Here is a 17,972-nt window from a genome sequence, read left to right as displayed (position 1 = left end):
CTGCCTTCACCTGACTTCTGAAACGTGAGGAGGAGGCTCTGTGGGTTAGCCTAGCTGGGCCATCTCCGAATCAGCGGATGGGAAACATCAGGAAGTGGAAAGAGCACTGCAAGGACGGGGGTTCTGGGTTCAGGAAGGTGGCCTCGCACGATGAGTTGCCTTCTCTGAGCTTGTGCCGTAGTCAACACAATGAAAATCATCACCATCATCATCATCGTTACCATTTTCTGAGTAACTGTGGACCAATGATAAATTAGGCACATGTCATGTAATGTCTCTAATCTGCACACGCCCCTGTCATTCGAGTGTCATTATTATCCCCACTTTACCGATGAGAAAAGGGAAATTGATCAGGATCAGACACCTAAGTGGCTGGGCCAGAATTCGTATCAAACAGCTTAGTATCCAAAGTCCCTGTTCTTCCCGTTATATACCACGTGCCTTCCAGGCTTAAATCTGATTTCTACTCTAATCGTGTTCAATCTGCCACATCCCTAAATCGCATCCCTCTGGCAAGGGAATCCAGATGGTCTAGAACTGTATGCAGTCTCTCAACACACGGACCAATTGATGACCACACACAGCTGCCAAAATTAGGGAAAAACCCTCTTTCTGTGTACGCCCTTGGTGCCCCCAAAGACTCAAACCTACTCTGACGTGGAGCTTGGCTTCTCTCTTCTCTGCTTCCTTAGGGCCCATCTGGTTGGACAACGTCTACTGCACCGGCAATGAGGGGACCCTCGCAGCCTGCTCCTCCAATGGCTGGGGTGTCACTGACTGCAAGCACACAGAAGATGTGGGTGTGGTGTGCAGTGACAAAAGAATTCCTGGGTTCAAGTTTGACAATACGCTGATCAACAACATAGAGGCAAGTCACGTGCTCTTTTTTTTTTTAAATTGAAGTGTAGTTGATTTACAGTGTTGTGTTAATTCCTGCTGTACAGCAAAGTGACTCAGTTATACATATATACATTCTTTAGTATATTCTTTTCCATATGGTTTATCACAGGATATTGAATATAGTTCCCTGTGCTATACAGTAGGACCTTGTTGCTTATCCAATCCCATATGTAACAGTTTGCATCTGCTAATCCGAAACTCCCACTCCATCCCTCCCTCACCCCCCCTCTCCCTTGGCAACCACAAGTCTGTGAGTCTGTTTCTGTTTCGTAGGTAGGTTCATTTGTGTCATATTTTAGATTCCACATATAAGTGATATCATATGGTATTTATCTTTCTCCTTCTGACAAGTTCATGTGCTCTGGATGACTCCTTCATGTGAACGTTTTCCTCCTTCCATGTCTCTCACTTCTCACCTATGATTCCGAGAAGTGTGAGTGATCACTTCTGTGGCAGGTGGGGGGACCTAAACCAATTTCATTTGGTGTCAGGGCAGTTGAGGAAGGATTTCTGGAGAAGAGGCTGCTATCAGTGGGGAAAGGGCATTCCAGACACAGAGAATGACTTGGACAAAGACACAAAGGCACGGAGGTGTGAACTGGGGATGAGCAGGACAGTACCACTCAAGACTGTAAATTATGAATGTGGAAATAGTGTGAAATGAAGCTAGAAAGGCCTGTGCTACATACAGGAGCTTGCCCTTTGGACTAGGAAGGTGTATCAGCTAGCAACGGCAGTGTAACAAATTATCCCACCCCCCTCATATTTTGCAACAAACATGGATTATCTTGAATAGCTTCTGAGGGTCAGGAATCCAGGAGTGGTCAGCCAGTTCACTCTGCTCAGAACATCTTATGAGGTTGCAGTCGTGCTGTCAACTGGAGCTGGGGACTCCTCTCCCGAGTTGACTCCTGTGGTTGTCGGCAGGTTTTTGCTTCCTTCTGGCTGTCAGCTGGAGGCCTCTGGTCCTCTCCACACAACCTCCCAATAGGCTGCTTGAGTGTCCTTAAGACATGGCAGTTGTCTTTCTCTAGAGTGAGTGATTCAAAAGAGAAAGAGAGACGGAGCAAAACATGGAAGCTGCATCTTTCATAACCTCATCTCGGAAGTGATGGGCCATCATTTCTGCTGTATGCTGTTGGTTACTCAGACAAACAGTGTATCCATTATCCAGTGTGGGAGGAGATTACCCAAGGGTGTGACTACAGAAGGTAGTGGTCATTTGGGGTCATCCTGGGACTGGCTGCCATAGGACAGTTGTCCCAGATCTAGCTGGGGATCAGAATCACTTTTATTTTATTTTTTTAAAATAAGTTTATTTATTTATGGCTGTGTTGGGTCTTCGTTGCTGTGCGCGGGCTTTTCTCTAGTTGCAGTGAGTAGGGGCTACTCTTCGTTGCGGTGCGCAGACTTCTCATTGCAGTGGCTTCACTTGTTGCGGAGCACGGGCTCTAGGCGTGCGGGCTTCAGTACTTGTGGCTCGTGAGCTCTAGGGTGCAGGCTCAGTAGTTGTGGCACACGGGCTTAGTTGCTCTGCGGCATGTGGGATCTTCCTGGACCAGGGAACGAACCTGTGTCCCCTGCATTTGCAGGCGGATTTTTAACCACTACGCCACCAGGGAAGTCTCCAGAATCACTTTTTAAATGCACTGGCACCTCATCCCAGACCTCCTGAATGACAGTCTCCCACTATGGGACCAGGTTATTATTTTTAAACTCTCTCAGATGATTCTGGTGTTGCCAGCCTGACCCAAGTCAGCATTTGGGAATGGCGAAAGGGCTTGTGACCCTCCTACGTTTATGGCTAAATTTCAGATTGATCCTTGCAACAAGTTCTCCAGCCAGAGAACAAAATGAACAAACATATAATGCACTCCTCTTGTGTGCAACAGGAAGATGAGGCAGCCAAGACTCCCTCCTCAAGGGGACTCCAATTCATATGCCATGAATCCAGGCCAAGGAGCCTTCACTGTGCTTTAGCCTCCAGCTGACCTCAGGACTAACGCTGAGGAGAGGTGACTCTTGAAATTGCCCTATTTGGGCTCCAGAGGAAGTTCTCCCCAGACTGTGGTCTTTACATTTTCCTCCCATGACTCACTCTGTCCCAGTCTTTCTCATATGCTCCAAGGACACACTGAGTGTGCTGGGAACTGGTCCAAGCCTGCACGATAGTGTGGAAAAGGATTCCCAGCCATCTCTCAGCTGGCAGCAAGAGACCACCTCTAGTTGACACTCTTCGAATGCTGCTATTTTATTTGGGATAACTAGAAAAGATGGTTACAGAGTTGATGTACTTTATTTAGTCTTCCAGTTCCTGATGACAGCTTTGCTTTACCATGAAGTTGATAATTTGGAGGGTGGACTTATCCGGTCCAGTTTCACACTTAACCATCGCCACTCTTTATAACCTCATATGAAATAATTAGCACCCACTCATAGGTATCTCATCTTTCCAATGTTGGAAGCTCCAAAGGTCAGGGCTTACATCTAATTCACCATCGTATCCAGTAAAAATAATGCTGGGTACCTAATGGGAACAATATCTCCAATTCCCAAATTTTCTTTTTCCCAGAAATGAAAACCAAAGATCATTATCCACTTGGGTGAAGAATATCCCAGGATAAAATATCAAGCTAAACAGTGATGAGAAATGCGTAGAAGCAAATCATTCCTTCATAGTATTGCCCTGCCTAATAGGACAGTGAACTTATGTGTGACATCTTTGAGTTTTTTTTTTTTTTTGGCTGGGGTGTCCACAGAAATTTTTTAGTAGTAATCGGATCTAACAGTATTATAATTCTACTGAACAAGTTAAATCAGGGATCTCTAAATTTTGGAATCCCAGTATTAATCAACTACAAATAAATATTAGCCCATATCTATCACCAATGACTGAGATGTTTCTTTCTAATGAATTGACCATTACATTTCCAAAGTTCTGAAACGGCCAACAGACCATAGAAAGAGACTTCTTTAGGCTCCTGCTTGAAACCAACAGCTTCAGCAAGCTGCTGGCCTTGATTCAGGGCCAATGTGTGACATTGTTAATGGGCTTTTGCTCATCCTGCAACCTCAGGATAATCCGCATGGATTGTCAAGCAAAGAGCCAGGCTTCTGGGCCTAAGAAGGTCACTGATAGCGTGAATCAAAGGAGGGTGGGCCAAAATGTTTGTGGGTTTTGTATTGAGAAAATGAGAAGGCTCATCTGTCCCTAGGGAAAAAAAACATAATGGTTCTGGCAAAGGACTCTGTGAAGGGCACTTCAACAGAGAAATGTTTATGGAATAGCTCTATGGGCCAGTTCTACTGCTTAGCATTTAAAGAGGAAATAAGATGGGTCATAGAGAAAGCAGAACCTTCATTGGGTGGAATAGGCTGAAAAATGACTGGAAAAAAAATATGTTGGCGAGAACTTTCTTATTCTGGAAGGGCTGAGATTCTGTGATAGGAAAGCTTAGCATCTACCATTATTCTGGGCATTTTTTGGAGGCCTGCTGTACACACCTCATGGTCTGGGACACCACCGAGGAAAGTAAACATGACCCTTGTCCTCTAGCCCTTATAACCCAAGAAGACAAGATGCATGCCTCCGGGAAAGTTGGAAGACCATTCCAAGGCAAGGAGCCTAGGTCCTAAATGAGTTTACAGTAGCCCAGAGAGGGCTAGCTGAGGGGAGTCTGGTTTCAAGGGCTGGATAACTTCCGCAGCCTCTAAGCTTTGTATTTTCCTAGAAGGCCTCCCTCTTGCTCTCATACGAATCAGACTGGTTACCATGGACCAGACTAGAAGCCTTCCTGTCTAGCCAGGGATGCTGTGGGAATTTTCAATTGATGAGTAGTCCCCTGTAATCTCTGCCCTTTGGCATCTGCCAAAAGTAGCTCATCAACAGGCCTAGATCTCAGGGTGTCTGACGAGAACCTCGGAGAGATTCCAGAAGATTCTTCCATCCAGGACTTTGTGGCTCAAGCTCATGAGCACGGGCAGGGTTGGCCCGATGGGTAGGGAGCCACCCAAACCACCTACCAGGAATATTTGTGGGATGTGAGAAGTTCCTCCGAAATACCTCACGTAATAGCTGTGTCAGTAGCTTAAGTCATGCAATCACTCGTCTTGGCTAGAGAAATGTCCCGTTAGATGTGTGTGGACAAGAGGATGACATGTAGGTTTGGTGGACATGCATCTAGGGGGGAGTCGTGACTCATGATACCCAGAACTGCTGACTAACTAGCGTGAACACAGTGGATGGTCTGTACTGGCGTACCCCAGGGCTCTGCTCTGCCTTTCCACCATGTATCAGAAATTTGCGTGGACATTAAAATGTATACTGATAATATTTATAGGAGACACAAAACTAGGAGGGATTGCTGGGATAAAACATCATGGAGTGAGATTCAGAAAAACCTCAGGAGGTTGAAATAATAGACCCAAACTGGAACATGTTAGGGATGAATATAAGGGCCTACATCAAGATTCATGGGTGGGTCGGGGGGCGGGAGCAGGGAAAAGCTAAAGAGTAAAAGCCAGGGAAAGTGACTGAAAGCATTGATTATATTTAAAAGATCCCTGAAGGGAACTGGTTGCCTAAAAGCTCAGTATAAGCCAAAGGTATGGTATGGCTGCTAGAAAAGTGAATGTAAACTGATACACCGGGGAAGACTTATTTCCCTAAACTCCTTGCTTTTTGGACCAAGAACTAAGTGCAGTTCTGGGGTCATCTCTTAACTGTGTCTCCCAGAGGAGGGACAAGCCGAGTGGAGACAGGTCTGGAAACCACATCATATGAAGAAATGAAGATACTGTGTCAAGAAAAGAGATATGGGGGTGCGGGGGAGACATGTCTGTTCTCTTCAACTATTGAAGTGCTACCATGGAGAAGCGTGTGATTGATGCTAACTTCCAGAACTAAGATGGATGGGGAGGGATTGGGATGTAGATTTCAGCTCCGTGTGAAAACTCTTTAAGGCTGGGTGATGGGGCTACACATTTCAACACAGTCTGAAGACTCTGTAACCCAGGGGATGGGGCTTACCTGTTAGAGGTGAGCTCCTTGTCCCTGGAGTAGCTCAAGCAGGAACTGGATGACCTCCTGCCAGGAATATCACAGCCAGATCCCTACATGGGAAGGACACAGGACGAGGTGATTACCAAGTTCTAAGATCCCTTGTTTCTCTGCATCTGTGAAAACGCACCCAGCCCACACAGGGGGTGCACACTAGCTGGCTATTGGCAGTGCCCACCATTGTGTGAATTGGGGTCATGCATCTTACACACACACACACACACACACACACACACACACACACAGAAGGGATGCCAGCTAGTGTGTGTGCTCGGGATTTCTCTCTACCTCTTCTCTGGCCCGTCATGACCTTGGCCTTGAAAGCAGACACTTCTCACCCGCACACTTCCACATCAAAGTGAAAATTAAAGCCCCGCTCCTCTCAACTTCCCCCGGTGGAGGGGCCCATAAGTTCAAAAGCAGCCAAGAGTGAGGTGTCAGCTAATGCCTTCTCTGTGTCTTGTGACCCCAGATATAAACAATTAGGCTAGTGAAGGTCATGAAGACACCCCATCTCTTCTCACCCTTATTTTGAAAGGGGGAAGCCGGGTTCTAGAATATCCACCCTCATTGATGCCTGGAGACTGGGAACAGATCACAGACCATTCTAGATGACCCTCACAGGCTTGTTCCTTCTCCGGAGCACACTGGAATTCCCCAAGCAGAGAGTGGAAGAAAACTGCATCTGTCTAGACCAAGTTCATTCCACTCTGGGATGCCAGAGGTATGAGTCACTAAACCCTGGGGCCTGAATGATGGAATTTCACTGGATGAGCTAACTGTGCTTCCGTGCACTCCTACATCTGCTTGGGGCATCCTCAGGGGCCCCTTGACACTTCACAAATTCCCTTCTAGAGGAGGGAAAAAGTGCCTCTTCTTCAGACGAATGACCCCACCTACGGAGAGTTCACAGGTTTGGCCCCTGAGCTCCCTGTTGGCCAGAGCACAGAGCGAGTCCACTCTTTTCTTTAAGATGAGTGGGTTGAATTCAATCCCTTCCAGCTATGAAGTCTGTAATCCAGAGTGGCAGTGGTTTCTCCATCAGAATGGCACGGCACATGCTCATTCTGTAAGGGGAAAAAAATCAGATGATTTCTGGAAAAGTGCTTTGCAGACTATAAAGTGTTACAAGAGATTCGCCTTACCACTGATTCACCAACCTGGGTTCATTTCATCCAGAAAATTAACCGAGCAGGGTCTCCTTTCTCCCCTTTTCTGTGGTCTAAGTTTTAGACCCCAGAGTGGAAGGCAGGACCCCTGAGTTCTGGTCCCCTTGGAGCCTGAGACTTGTAGCTGTATCTCCAGAGGGACTGACCCTTCTTGTGTCTCCGGACGCCTCACCGTAAAACAGCATTTTCCGCAGGAAAATGAGTCTTGGGCCAATTCTCAAAACCTTCTTCAAAAGAGGGAAACAGGAGCAAATCATAAAATGTAAAATACTGTTAGTTTCAAGTGAATCAATCTATCTTTTTTAAACCTAGAAAACAGAGCTCCAACCGAACCTCCCAGGAGTTCAGAGGCTCTTAAATCAAGAGACTTTGTTTCCTGTCTGCGGTGGTGGACAAGTTGGAAAAAGCATTAGATAAGGAGAGATGACAAACCCAGATGCCCTTGTGAACGGCCCTCTCTGCGCTGGCTCGTTTGCACATTGCTAAGTCATGTGTTCACAGAAAGGCTCGTGGCTGAGGCCGTGTACTTTTAGGTCAGGGAACATACAGGTCTTTTCCTTTCTTCACCTTCTCACCCCACCTTCTTCTCTACCCATTATTTTAAAGGCCCTTTTGCAAAAGGAGTTAGGTTCCCAGAATTGATTGGAAATCCCCCGGCTGTGAGATTTAAGGGTGGCCTATCCCCCGAGTGGCCCCGGAGCCCCAATTTCTCCTTTGTGACAGCCGGCAGCCCAGGCAGTCTGGAGGGACCTGGAGTGGGAGGATAAGGATGGAGCCAGGAGAAGGGTATTCACTTCCAACGGTGGGGAGAATCGGTACCCCTCCCGTCTGCTCTCTCACCTCCTTCTGGAGAGGCGCTGAGACCTGAAAAAGCTCTTTCTTCTCCTCTTAACCACAGGGATGGAGGCTGTTGTGAATTTTTTAAATTCCAGAAGTCCAGGTTTTCATTAGGCACAGTTAGCTGTCAGATGCTTCAAGGTTTTCCCCTCAGCAGCAGCCTTACCTCCCCAGCATCTGGGGGTCTCTTAGGGGTGGATGCATGGAGCCTGAAAGGGAGTAATTAACTCTAGAAAGGTCCAAACACTTCCCAGCGAGGAGTTTCGACAACCCCCCCCCTGCCCCCCCGCAAGAGGTCGTGCAGCAGGTTACAACTGGGTGGTTTAAAGAAAGGGGGTCTGTTTTCATCTCTGTGGAGTTCAGAAGGTGGTGGTCCCTCCAAGCTAAATATCGCCCTGCTTCCCCCGAAGGCCACAGGGTAGCTGGCCGGCTTCCCTCCGTGGCAGGAGGAGAGGTGGTAGCAAGTGGGCAGTTTGTGTCAGACCCTTCAGCAAGGGAGTAAAGGGCCACGATGGGAGCCCACAGCATCTCAATCCCCAGACTTGCCGAACTGTCAAGCTGGGCCATCACGTGTAGCTCTCCTGGGTTTTCTCTCCCAGCCCACAGAGAGCTTGGGCAAGAAGAGGTATTAGATCCTGTCTGGTGCTAACATTCCATGATTCTATTTATTGAGAGCCTCTGTGTGGTCTGGGCTCACCAGCCACCAACCACAAGGGGAACAAGAGAAGTAGTTCTAGGGTGACCTGTTTTCCCAATGAAAAGTAGGTCACAGCTTCTGAAAAGCAAAAGGGCATTTATGCAGCTAACAGAACAGAATATTTGAAATTGTGCACATCCCGGCAGATCTGGGAACCCTATCCCCGGCCGGGGCGCCGTACACACAGCCCTCTGAAAATTATAAATATTATAATTGCTTGCGAGTTGAAAGAAATAAGTAATGTTATACTCACTCATTAGATGAAATCAACGAATAAGTAGCCTTATAATTTGTTATAGAAGAAATAAATAAATGGCAGTATGTACTCCAACATTGAACAGTGTGGATTGGATGGTAAATTCTGTGGCAGTTTGGAAAGGGAGAGGTTAGTGGGAGGGAGGCTCTATGGAAGAAGTAGGGGCTTGAGCTGGGCTGGTGAAAGCCTCTCTCTGCCCTGGTTGGGCAGATCTGTTCTGAGGGTGGGGGCTCCTGATGTGACTGGGGTGAAGGTGGTGGCAAAGGGCCCAGGCGGTTCATTCGAGTCACCTCAGCCATGCTGGAGGGGTCACCGACAACGACTCCCCCCACAGCCCCAGCCCCATGAGGCTGTTGCTGAGGCAGCTGGATGCTGTGGCTGTTCGTTCGCTCATCCACTACATTTTAATCGGGAACCAGACCCTATGCTGGGCCCTGGGAATCAAGGGATCGATGAAATGAAAGGACAGTCTTTCCCTCCCGAAATTTGCTGTCCCATAGTGGAGAAAGACGATTTCCCAAGTCATTACTTTGTCACCATGGTGATGGGAGGAGAAGCATCAGGTCAGGTCCCCTACCCGGGAGCGTGGCGGACCGTTTGGCCAGGCCCACGGACTTGCCGGGTTTGTGGCCTCAGCACCCCTGCTGGGCCAGAGGCACTGGTTGCTGGCGCAGGTGTCCTGCCAGCTTCTTGCAGACAGCAGGTCTTGACTGTTCTCCAAAGAAGCAGCCTCTATTACCCACCCCACTACTTTCAGGTTGGAAAATGAAACACAGAGCATTTGACTCTCCAAGCAGCGTTGCAAAGCTCTTGGTTTATAGGAGGAGGGCCCAGACTGACTGCCGGCTTTTTCCTCCGGTGCCTCAGCATGACCTCAGTTCTCAAGCGCTCCCACCCTGACCCCCTCTGCCTGGACTGGTCTCCATCACAAAGAGCCGAGCAACAGCGATCCCTGCACTGCCTTCCCCCTTCCCTTTCATCTGTGTAGCTCGGTAGGAATCACTGGCTAGAGAATATTCCCAGCAGTTTCTTAGGCTGTGAATTTCTGATCGGATCATCAAAAGGGGATAATTACAGTGTAGCCAGCTTCTTCCAGTACAACATGTCTTGTACTGTTTACAGATGATACCCACATAGCTAAACCATCTAAATGTGTGCTGAGGGTCAGATCAGCTTTTAATTCAGTTCATAACTATTTATTAGCCTCAGATTTCAAGGGGAAAGGGGAGGGTGTTAAATAGCTCACATGACAAGAGGTCGCATGGATAAAGGGCAGACAATCTCCTTGTCCATCGGTAAGTCACACAAGCAGCGCTTATGCTGTGAAAAAAGGCAAGCCTCTCTGTTTATTTTGCATTAAACCAAGAATAAAGGGAGTCTTTATTACATTTTTGGCTGGAGAGCTCAACATTTCTAGTTAAGCTGAATTCCTGTAACTGGATTTTTTTAAATGATTATGAGTTTGTTCCAAGAATATGTGAGGACCCACGATGTCTCGTGTCTGGCACTCGTTGCCGTGGGGGATACAAGAATGAATAAAGCACAGTTCTGTCCTTGAGAGACTCACAGTCCAATGAGGTGGCAAAATGAAAAGATAGATAGTACAAGGTAGTCAGTATAAGCCAAGAATGAATTGAGGGAAAAGCAAATGTTAGAGGAATAAAGAAGTCGAATCTATGTGGATGAGCTATTTGGGGGAGGGACGTCCTGGGATGTCACAGCCCTCAACAGGTATTTTTCAAACGATTGAATGAACCAGATTGTTCCTGAAGGTCAGGAGGATTCTGATAGGTAGAGAGGAAGGAAAAAAAGGATTGCAGGGAGCAGCTTGATGCTGGGGTTAAAAAAGTGATGTCAGCCTGGCATCTTGAGTCTGGAAAAAAGGCACAGAGGGGTTGAGGTGGGTCCTATCAGGAAGGCTCTTGACTAGGAACATAAGCCCTGGGGGAGCCACGGGAAGGTTTTGAGCCAAACCCACAGATGCACAGCGGTCAGCTGGATGGATATGCCAGCCACGTGTGCGATGGACTGGGTCAGCCATTCATCCGGACCGGGGAGAGATACAGGGTCCCGTGAAATGACAGAATTGTGACACTCTTCTCTTACTTCCACTACATACCTGCCTGGACAATAGAAGCAGGAGTGAGAAGGTGACTGAAGGGTAGGAAAAGCACTTCTGGGGCAGAATGGGCCCTAAGGGTGAGGAAGAGAGAGGAAACAGAAAAGCATGCGAGGCTTGAGGACTGCAGGCTGGAAGGGCGTCACCTTCCAGCCTACATGAAGGAAAGACCGAGGGCATCCTGGGTGCGTCTGGTTTGAGGTGCTGGGGAAGGTGCCAAGATGGCACCTGGGAAAGCGGATCTCTATCTGGAAGGCCGGTTTTTCAAAATAGCCAAATAAATAAAGCTAAGGGCTTTGAGAGCAAGATGCAGGAAGCTGTTAGCCGTATTGGGAAGGAGCTTGCTAAGTGAGCCGCAATTGTGCGGCGCTGAACAGTCAGTCACGTGTTCTAGTTGGGATGATGGCGGACTAGTCTATCTCCACCATGGTGGTCTCAGCCGACACCACTCCAAGGATGACTTCTCAGGTGGGAAGGCCTGGGCTGATAAGTTATGTAATTAATTATGTAATTAAATTATGACTTCTAGAGGGAAGGAAGGGGGATCGTAGGGCTAAGATCTGGCCCTTGCAAACGTGCCCTCCCCGGGAGGCCATGAGCTCAGTGCTGACTTTCAGAGAAATTGTGAAGTGCATTCTTAGAGGCTTGCTTGCTTGCCTTGCCTCCCCCTGTATCTTTCCCCGATGCAGTCTCCAACTAGCCTTTCAAAACTGGTGGTTTTTTCCTCATTGGCGACAGCCCCAGGCTGTCACGTTGTGGAATTTGCAGGTCATTCACAGATGCGGCAAATGTGAAAAGCCATTCAAGCACAAGACTGGGAGACCAGCCCTGGTACTTCTTCCCTGGCCCTTCTTTCCACCAACCCACTAGTTAAGGCAGGGCAGGGCATGGCCTCAAGGCACCTTTATTTTCCCCTTTGGAAGCTGGTGATAATTACCCCCCCCCCCGCCCCCGGGGATATGATGAGTTTTGAGTAGGACAGGTCAAGAAGGTTCTGTGAATTCCTTGCAGGCAAGCCTTTTGGAGAGCCCAGTGAACCATTGTCTCAGGCAAGAGGACCAGCATTCAGACTTTCATTTGAATTTTAAAAAGTGCCAGGTGCATTGCTGGCTTCTGGGCTATTGGGCTTAATGTAAAACTCACAAGTGTAGAGAGATTTTAGTTAGAAAAGAAAAATGTGTATATGTTTTAGTGTTTCAAATCTTCACTTCTGTTTTGAAGTTGAACTCTGGGGGAAAAAAAAGTCCTAACACTTGCGGTTATGGAAGGAATTCCACAGCAGTGAGGTCAGGAGGGCCGTTATGCGCATACGTGTGTGTTTTCCTACACAGAGGTCTCTGAGCAGTCCAGGTGAGCTCCTTAGCCAGCAGCAACCCCTGAATGTGTGCCATGGAGGGTTTCCCTGCCACCGCCTGGCCCGAGGCCAAGGGCAGCTGGGAGGTGGCTCTCTCCCCTCGCGTACACTCTGGCCTGACTCACGGCTCCTCCGGGCGGGTCGCAGGGTGGACTTCACATATGGACTTGGAATGGGCAGAGCCCGAAGGGGGCCCCCCAGAAGGCTGAGCCCCAGGCCCTGCCCCGTGTGGGACAGCTCAGTACCGGGCAAGGGATGGGGCGAGGGCGGGAGGGTGAGGACCGTTCAGAGGCGCGGGGTTACGAGCCTGAGGCACGGGCTTGGAGTCAGAATTTGGTTGTCATCCTTGTTTATCTACTTACTGGCTCTGTGAACTTGGAGAAGGTGCAAAACGTCACCAAGTTTCCTCGTTTTTCACCTGTAGCCCGGGCATACCATTGGCCCTCTCGCCGGTTGTCATGGGAATTGAGGAAGGGAATGAATGTAAAGTTCTGAGTGCAGAGCCTGGCGTGTAATTGGCTCGTGTTTGATAAATGAGAGCCTCCATCAGAGCAGACGGCCCCAGGATTGGGGCGTAAGGAAGAGGCTGGCAGGGCCCATGGAGGTGAGAGACTGTATTTTCTGGAATGAATGAACGAATGAGGTGGATTTGAGCCCAAGAGGATGGGAAGGAATTGGTTCTGTGGAGGGAGAAGAGGAGAAGGAAGGACAAATGTGGAGCTTGCCTGACTGCTCTCCCAGGGCTTTGGAGGAAAACTCTCTGCATCCTCCTCCACCACATAGATGCACAGACATGCACTCCACACAGCGCACGGACACACAGCCCTGTCACTCGCACATCATCCTGCACACGGACACACACGAGCAGTGCGCTCCCACAGAGACACATAGGCAGACGCACAGACACGTGCAGAGACACACGCACAGACATACTCGTGACACTCAGACACACACAGTCACATGCAGTGAGTCAGTGGGAGAACAAGGGCAGTGACATCTGTTCTAGCGCTTTCTCTTCTTTGAGCCTCATTTCCCACATCCGAGAGCCCACCGGGCTTGTCCACCAGTCATACTTCCGCTGAGGGGATGCTGACCTGCATCAAGACCAGGGTCTGCTGAGCGCCAACCCGTTACCCCCCACCGCCCCCAGGCCTTCCTCCCTCTGGGTTCACTCTCCTTATCTTCCCTTAGTGAGGTTGCTCTGATGCTCTACAGGGGCGGGGCGGGTCGGTGGCAGGGAGAGAGGCCAGGGGTGAGGGGAAACGGAGGAGGGCAGGGCGGGGGAGGATCTGTGAATTTAATAAAGTCAGCCTAGCCTGCTTGCCCGGTGAAGCCGCAGGGCTGATGCCACAGCGATAACTTTCCTTCTGGGTCTCACGTGTTCCTTACATGCTGGAATTTCAGCCTGGCCTCCCGAGGTGGGAGGACAGAGGGCGGAGCTGGCCCACGGGCCAGTGTAGACCTCAGACCCTTTCTTGCTCACCCCATCCATGTGTCTTGGTGGCACGGGTCCTGTGGCCTGAATGGGGGCTGTAAAGGAGCCAGGATGCAGGCGGGCAAACATAATCCTGCCACTGGCGGCTTTCCTTCCGCTCTGCATGGAAAGGAACCAGGGCCAAATGCCACCACTCCCGGCCCACGTACTTTCTGCTGCCTCACAGGACTGGGGAAGCACGGCCCTGGCTTTGCACCCTGAAGCCAGTAGCAAGGTGACCTGAATCCCTGGGCACCCAAATAATGGTCCTGTTCAAACTTGTGGTTCATTTGCATCCTGGCCGGACGGGGGTTTGGGCACTCCGGTCTCCAGGTTCCTTTCTGCCAGCACCCCTGCCCAACCCCACCTGGCCCAGCTCCCAGAGCATCTCACACTGCACCTCGGACCCTCCCTGCCTCTACGTGGTCTTGGGGAGATCACTGGAGTCAGCCAATTTTCTTATCTGGAAAATGGGGATGACAGTAGCTGTAACGACCTCATTCTATTGGGGAGAAAAAAGAGGGGCTGGAAGTGAGATTCTGGAGATTCCATAGTGTTTGAGGGCAGATTGCGTGAGCCTTGGAAAAATGTAAGAGGTATCGCTGGAAATGCCAGGTAGGCCCGTGTTCCTCCACCCACCCTGGCTTCTTGGGGCCCCTTATCCAACCAAATCCCCCGGGCTCGGGTGTAGGCTTGGGGCAGGGACACTGCAGCTCAGGGTCAGGGGTTGGGGAGGGGAGCCCACCCTCGACCCACAGCCTCCTCCAAGTCCTCCCAGCAGGGTCCTGCCTCTTCTCTCACTGCCTCAGCAGAAACAGGGTGGGCATAGGGCTGAGGAGGGGCCTTTCCAAGGGCCTCAAGACGTTCCGAATCTTCCCTTTCCTTTCCTTTGCCCAGCTGAATGAGTGCATGCATCCGTACCTCCCAGGCCCCAGGATGCCCCTCCCCGCTTGACCGGCCTGGGTCTCTGCACACCAACCACTGCTCCCCTCCCCCTCTTCTCTCCAAGCCCTCCCCTTCTCTCCTGGGATTTTCGCCCTAAAGACTGCCAACCTGGGGGCTATGAGGTAGTGTGCAAGACGGCCCCACCAGCCTCAGGGTGTCTGAGGCTCATCTGCCTGCAACTTCAGTTTTGCTGAAGGATTAGTGGGGAGACGCACACACTCACTCCCACGCATGCTCACATATGCTTTGGAGTACAACGCGAGCAGCCAGATTATTTTTACTATAGAGCATGAAATTCAAGGAACACGGTCTCTCTTCCGCTGTCGTTCTGAGATCCCTGCAGGAGGCTGCTGCCCTCTGCTGTTTTTGCTAAGACAGAGGAGGAGCATAGGGGTCCTCCAAGTCTCTGATCGCCCAGGTCACACCAGCTCCCCTCCTCCAGTCCCCTCGGCCAGACTGTCTCCCACGCACACGTGCTGTGTGCTCGCGGAGAGCGCCCAGGGGCCCCCCGAGGGCCCGAGGGGAGAGGCAGGGGGGCCAGCAGAGCGCCCAGTCTGCCGTCACCTCTCCACGGCCAGACCAGGAAAGTGACCCCTCTCCTTCCATGCCTCCTCCCTCCCAGAACATGAACATCCAGGTGGAGGACATCCGTATCCGAGCCATCCTCTCCGCCTACCGCAAGCGTATCCCGGTGACAGAGGGCTACGTGGAGGTGAAGGAGGGCAAGACATGGAAGCAGATCTGCGACAGGCACTGGACGGCCAAGAACTCCCGCGTGGTCTGCGGCATGTTTGGCTTCCCTGGGGAGAAGAGCTACAACGCCAAAGTGTACAAGTAAGGAGGGTGCGGAGAGTGCAGCTGGCTGGGCTCTGGCCCTGCCTTGTGGTGGAGTTAGCTCTGCAGTGCCCTGGGCTGCTGCTGTCTCCCCAGCAGGTGATTATCCTGAGAAATCTGGACCTTGCGGCAACTGTTAGGAAATTGAGAAACCGATCGATTCGATTCGGTTATATCCATGCCGAGTAAATCTTGCAATGCTGTTAGGATTTCCAAAGATAATATCTCCCAGGGGGGGAAAGGAGTGGATCATAAGGAGACTTAGAGTAATTTGCCCGAGGGGGTGTCCAGTGAAGGGTTTTCAGCTCAGGACAGGCTGGTGTATTGGCTGGTCGTGGGGTCTTCCTAGTTCCTCTAATAAGGATAATAATCGGCTTTACTGAGTGCTTACTACATGCCAGGCAGCTCTGGTTTTAGTCTCTTAAGCTTCACAACACCAGGAAGCAAGGGTCTGTTTCAGAGTTAAGGGAATGAAGTCAGCGAGGGGTGATAAATCTCTAAATCTCGGAAGTGGCTGGGACTTCGGCGGTCCAGTGATTAAGACTCTGCGCTTCCACTGCAGGGGGCACGGATTTGATCCCTGGTCGGGGAACTAAGATCTCACATGCCGTGCGGCGTGGCCAAAAAAAAAAAAAAAAAAGAAAGAAACCTAGGAAGTGGCAGATCCAGGATCCAAACCCAGGTCTCCAGCGACAGGGTCCACACTCTTCAAGAGTGTAGACTCACTACCTCTTTCCTTCCAAGCCAGGAGACAGGAGTCCCAGCCCCAGCTCCTCTTCCGGATCCCTAGGGTCAGCGTAGGCTGCGTCCCTCCCTGGGCTCGTCCTGGCTGCCTCCGGCCAGAGCCCCCAGTCCACCAGGAGGGTGAATGCTTGGAGGCAAGTTGCCTGGCTGGGCGGGTGAGCACGGTGGTGATTTCCACCCCCCAGCGGCCCTCAGACATGGCCCAGACCTTCCTGTTTGCACAGGGTGGGATGGGGGCATGCAGGGTGGTCCCCATCTTCTAAACAGTTTGGAGAAGTCCCTCCAGCTGGCCAGCTCCTTCCCTGGAGACACCTTCTCAGCTTTTCCTTCCCATTGGAGCCAAGAAAAGCAAATCCCCTCCCCTGACAGGCCTCCTACCTGCTGGACCCACCAGAGCGCCCAGCCTGTCATAGGTCTGAGTCCAGTCCCGGGAGCAGGAAGGCTGCCATGAGCCCTGCCCGGAGCAGGATGCGGCGCCTGAAGCCAGGCAACACGTGGCTTGTTCAGAGGGCATTTGAGAGCTACCTCCAGAACCGTGGATGGACCGGAGGAGTCCTTTTCTGGCTTTTGAGGAAGGATCTCAGATCTCAGATCTGTTTTGGCAGCTGGGCCGCACATGATCCTCTCACGAGCTGGCTTTGAAAACCCCCTCCCTGTTTCTCCTACTCTGTGTCTGTGGCTTTGCTTTTTCAGATGCAGGTAGGAAAAAGGCTGCTAAGTCTGGGAGGCATCCAGGGTGGTGGGAGGTGAGCAGTACTCTCACCGAGATGGGAGATGATTAGCAGACACTGGAAACTAGCTCCTGGTCCAGCCGTCTCGCTGGAAATGGTATAGAGGGGCGGGGCTGGGGCATGGGAGGGCGGCTAGGCTAAAACCTTCTTCATCTCAGCTTGTATTTGACATGCTGTGTTAGTCCCTGGAACGCAGCTGACATTTGGGCCCCCAAAGAGAAAAGCGTGTTGGGGAGAGTTTCCATGCTTCAGTGGTGCTGTTAGGGATTGAGATGGCAGCTGGTAGGAGGAAGCTGTTAGCGAAAAGCGGGGCCTCCCAGGGCATGTGGGGTCCTCCGAGGTCACCCGGCCCAAGCCCTCAGGCTGCACAGGAGGAGACCCAGGCCCGAAGGGCAGTGGAGTCGGGGGGTCACAAAGCCACTCCTGCCAGAGATGCAGGGCAGCCCGGGCAGGTCTGCTCCAGGGAGAGCTCTCCACACTGCTGCCTCCACCCTCAGACCTGCTCCTGCTCTGCTGCACCCTAGAGGCGGGGCCTGGCCACACTGCACAGGCCGCCACCACCACCGGCTGGCTGGGTTAAGTCCGAGAGCCGGGGCAGCACTGGCCTGGAGACAGGGGTATCTGTGAGCCCTGCTCAGAGACTGAGGACAACAGAGGCCTGGGAGCCAGAGTAAGGGCCACACCCTTCATGGTCCCTGCATCTGGGCCTTCTGGTAGCATCTTTCCCCACCTCCCTTTCACCTTTTCTGCAGCAGCCTGTCTGTTGCTGACCGCACCCCCAAGGCAGGTGAGGTGCTCTCCCAGGGAGGCCCTTCGCCCCAGGAAGGAAATTGTTTTCAAAGTAATTCTATCT

At 51.0% G+C, this 17,972-nt stretch overlaps 1 protein-coding gene and 1 non-coding gene across 2 annotated transcripts in view; one reads left to right on the top strand and one right to left on the bottom strand.

The window, feature by feature from the left end:
• LOXL2 (lysyl oxidase like 2) overlaps positions 1 to 17,972 on the top strand; it is a 98,716-nt gene that overhangs the window by 35,371 nt on the left and 45,373 nt on the right. The window contains exons 3-4 of the mRNA XM_059072091.2: positions 693 to 868; positions 15,433 to 15,644. Coding sequence (XP_058928074.1) covers positions 693 to 868; positions 15,433 to 15,644 — 388 coding nt within the window. The remainder of the gene's footprint in view (positions 1 to 692; positions 869 to 15,432; positions 15,645 to 17,972) is intronic.
• On the bottom strand, positions 3,796 to 3,932 carry LOC131762057 (small nucleolar RNA SNORA2/SNORA34 family). The gene has a single exon (XR_009337139.1). It is a non-coding gene; the product is annotated as a small nucleolar RNA SNORA2/SNORA34 family (small nucleolar RNA).

Source organism: Kogia breviceps, chromosome 8 (genome assembly GCF_026419965.1).
Source record: "Kogia breviceps isolate mKogBre1 chromosome 8, mKogBre1 haplotype 1, whole genome shotgun sequence".
Lineage (NCBI taxonomy): Eukaryota > Metazoa > Chordata > Mammalia > Artiodactyla > Physeteridae > Kogia > Kogia breviceps.
This window is presented reverse-complemented; position numbering and strand designations above follow the sequence as displayed.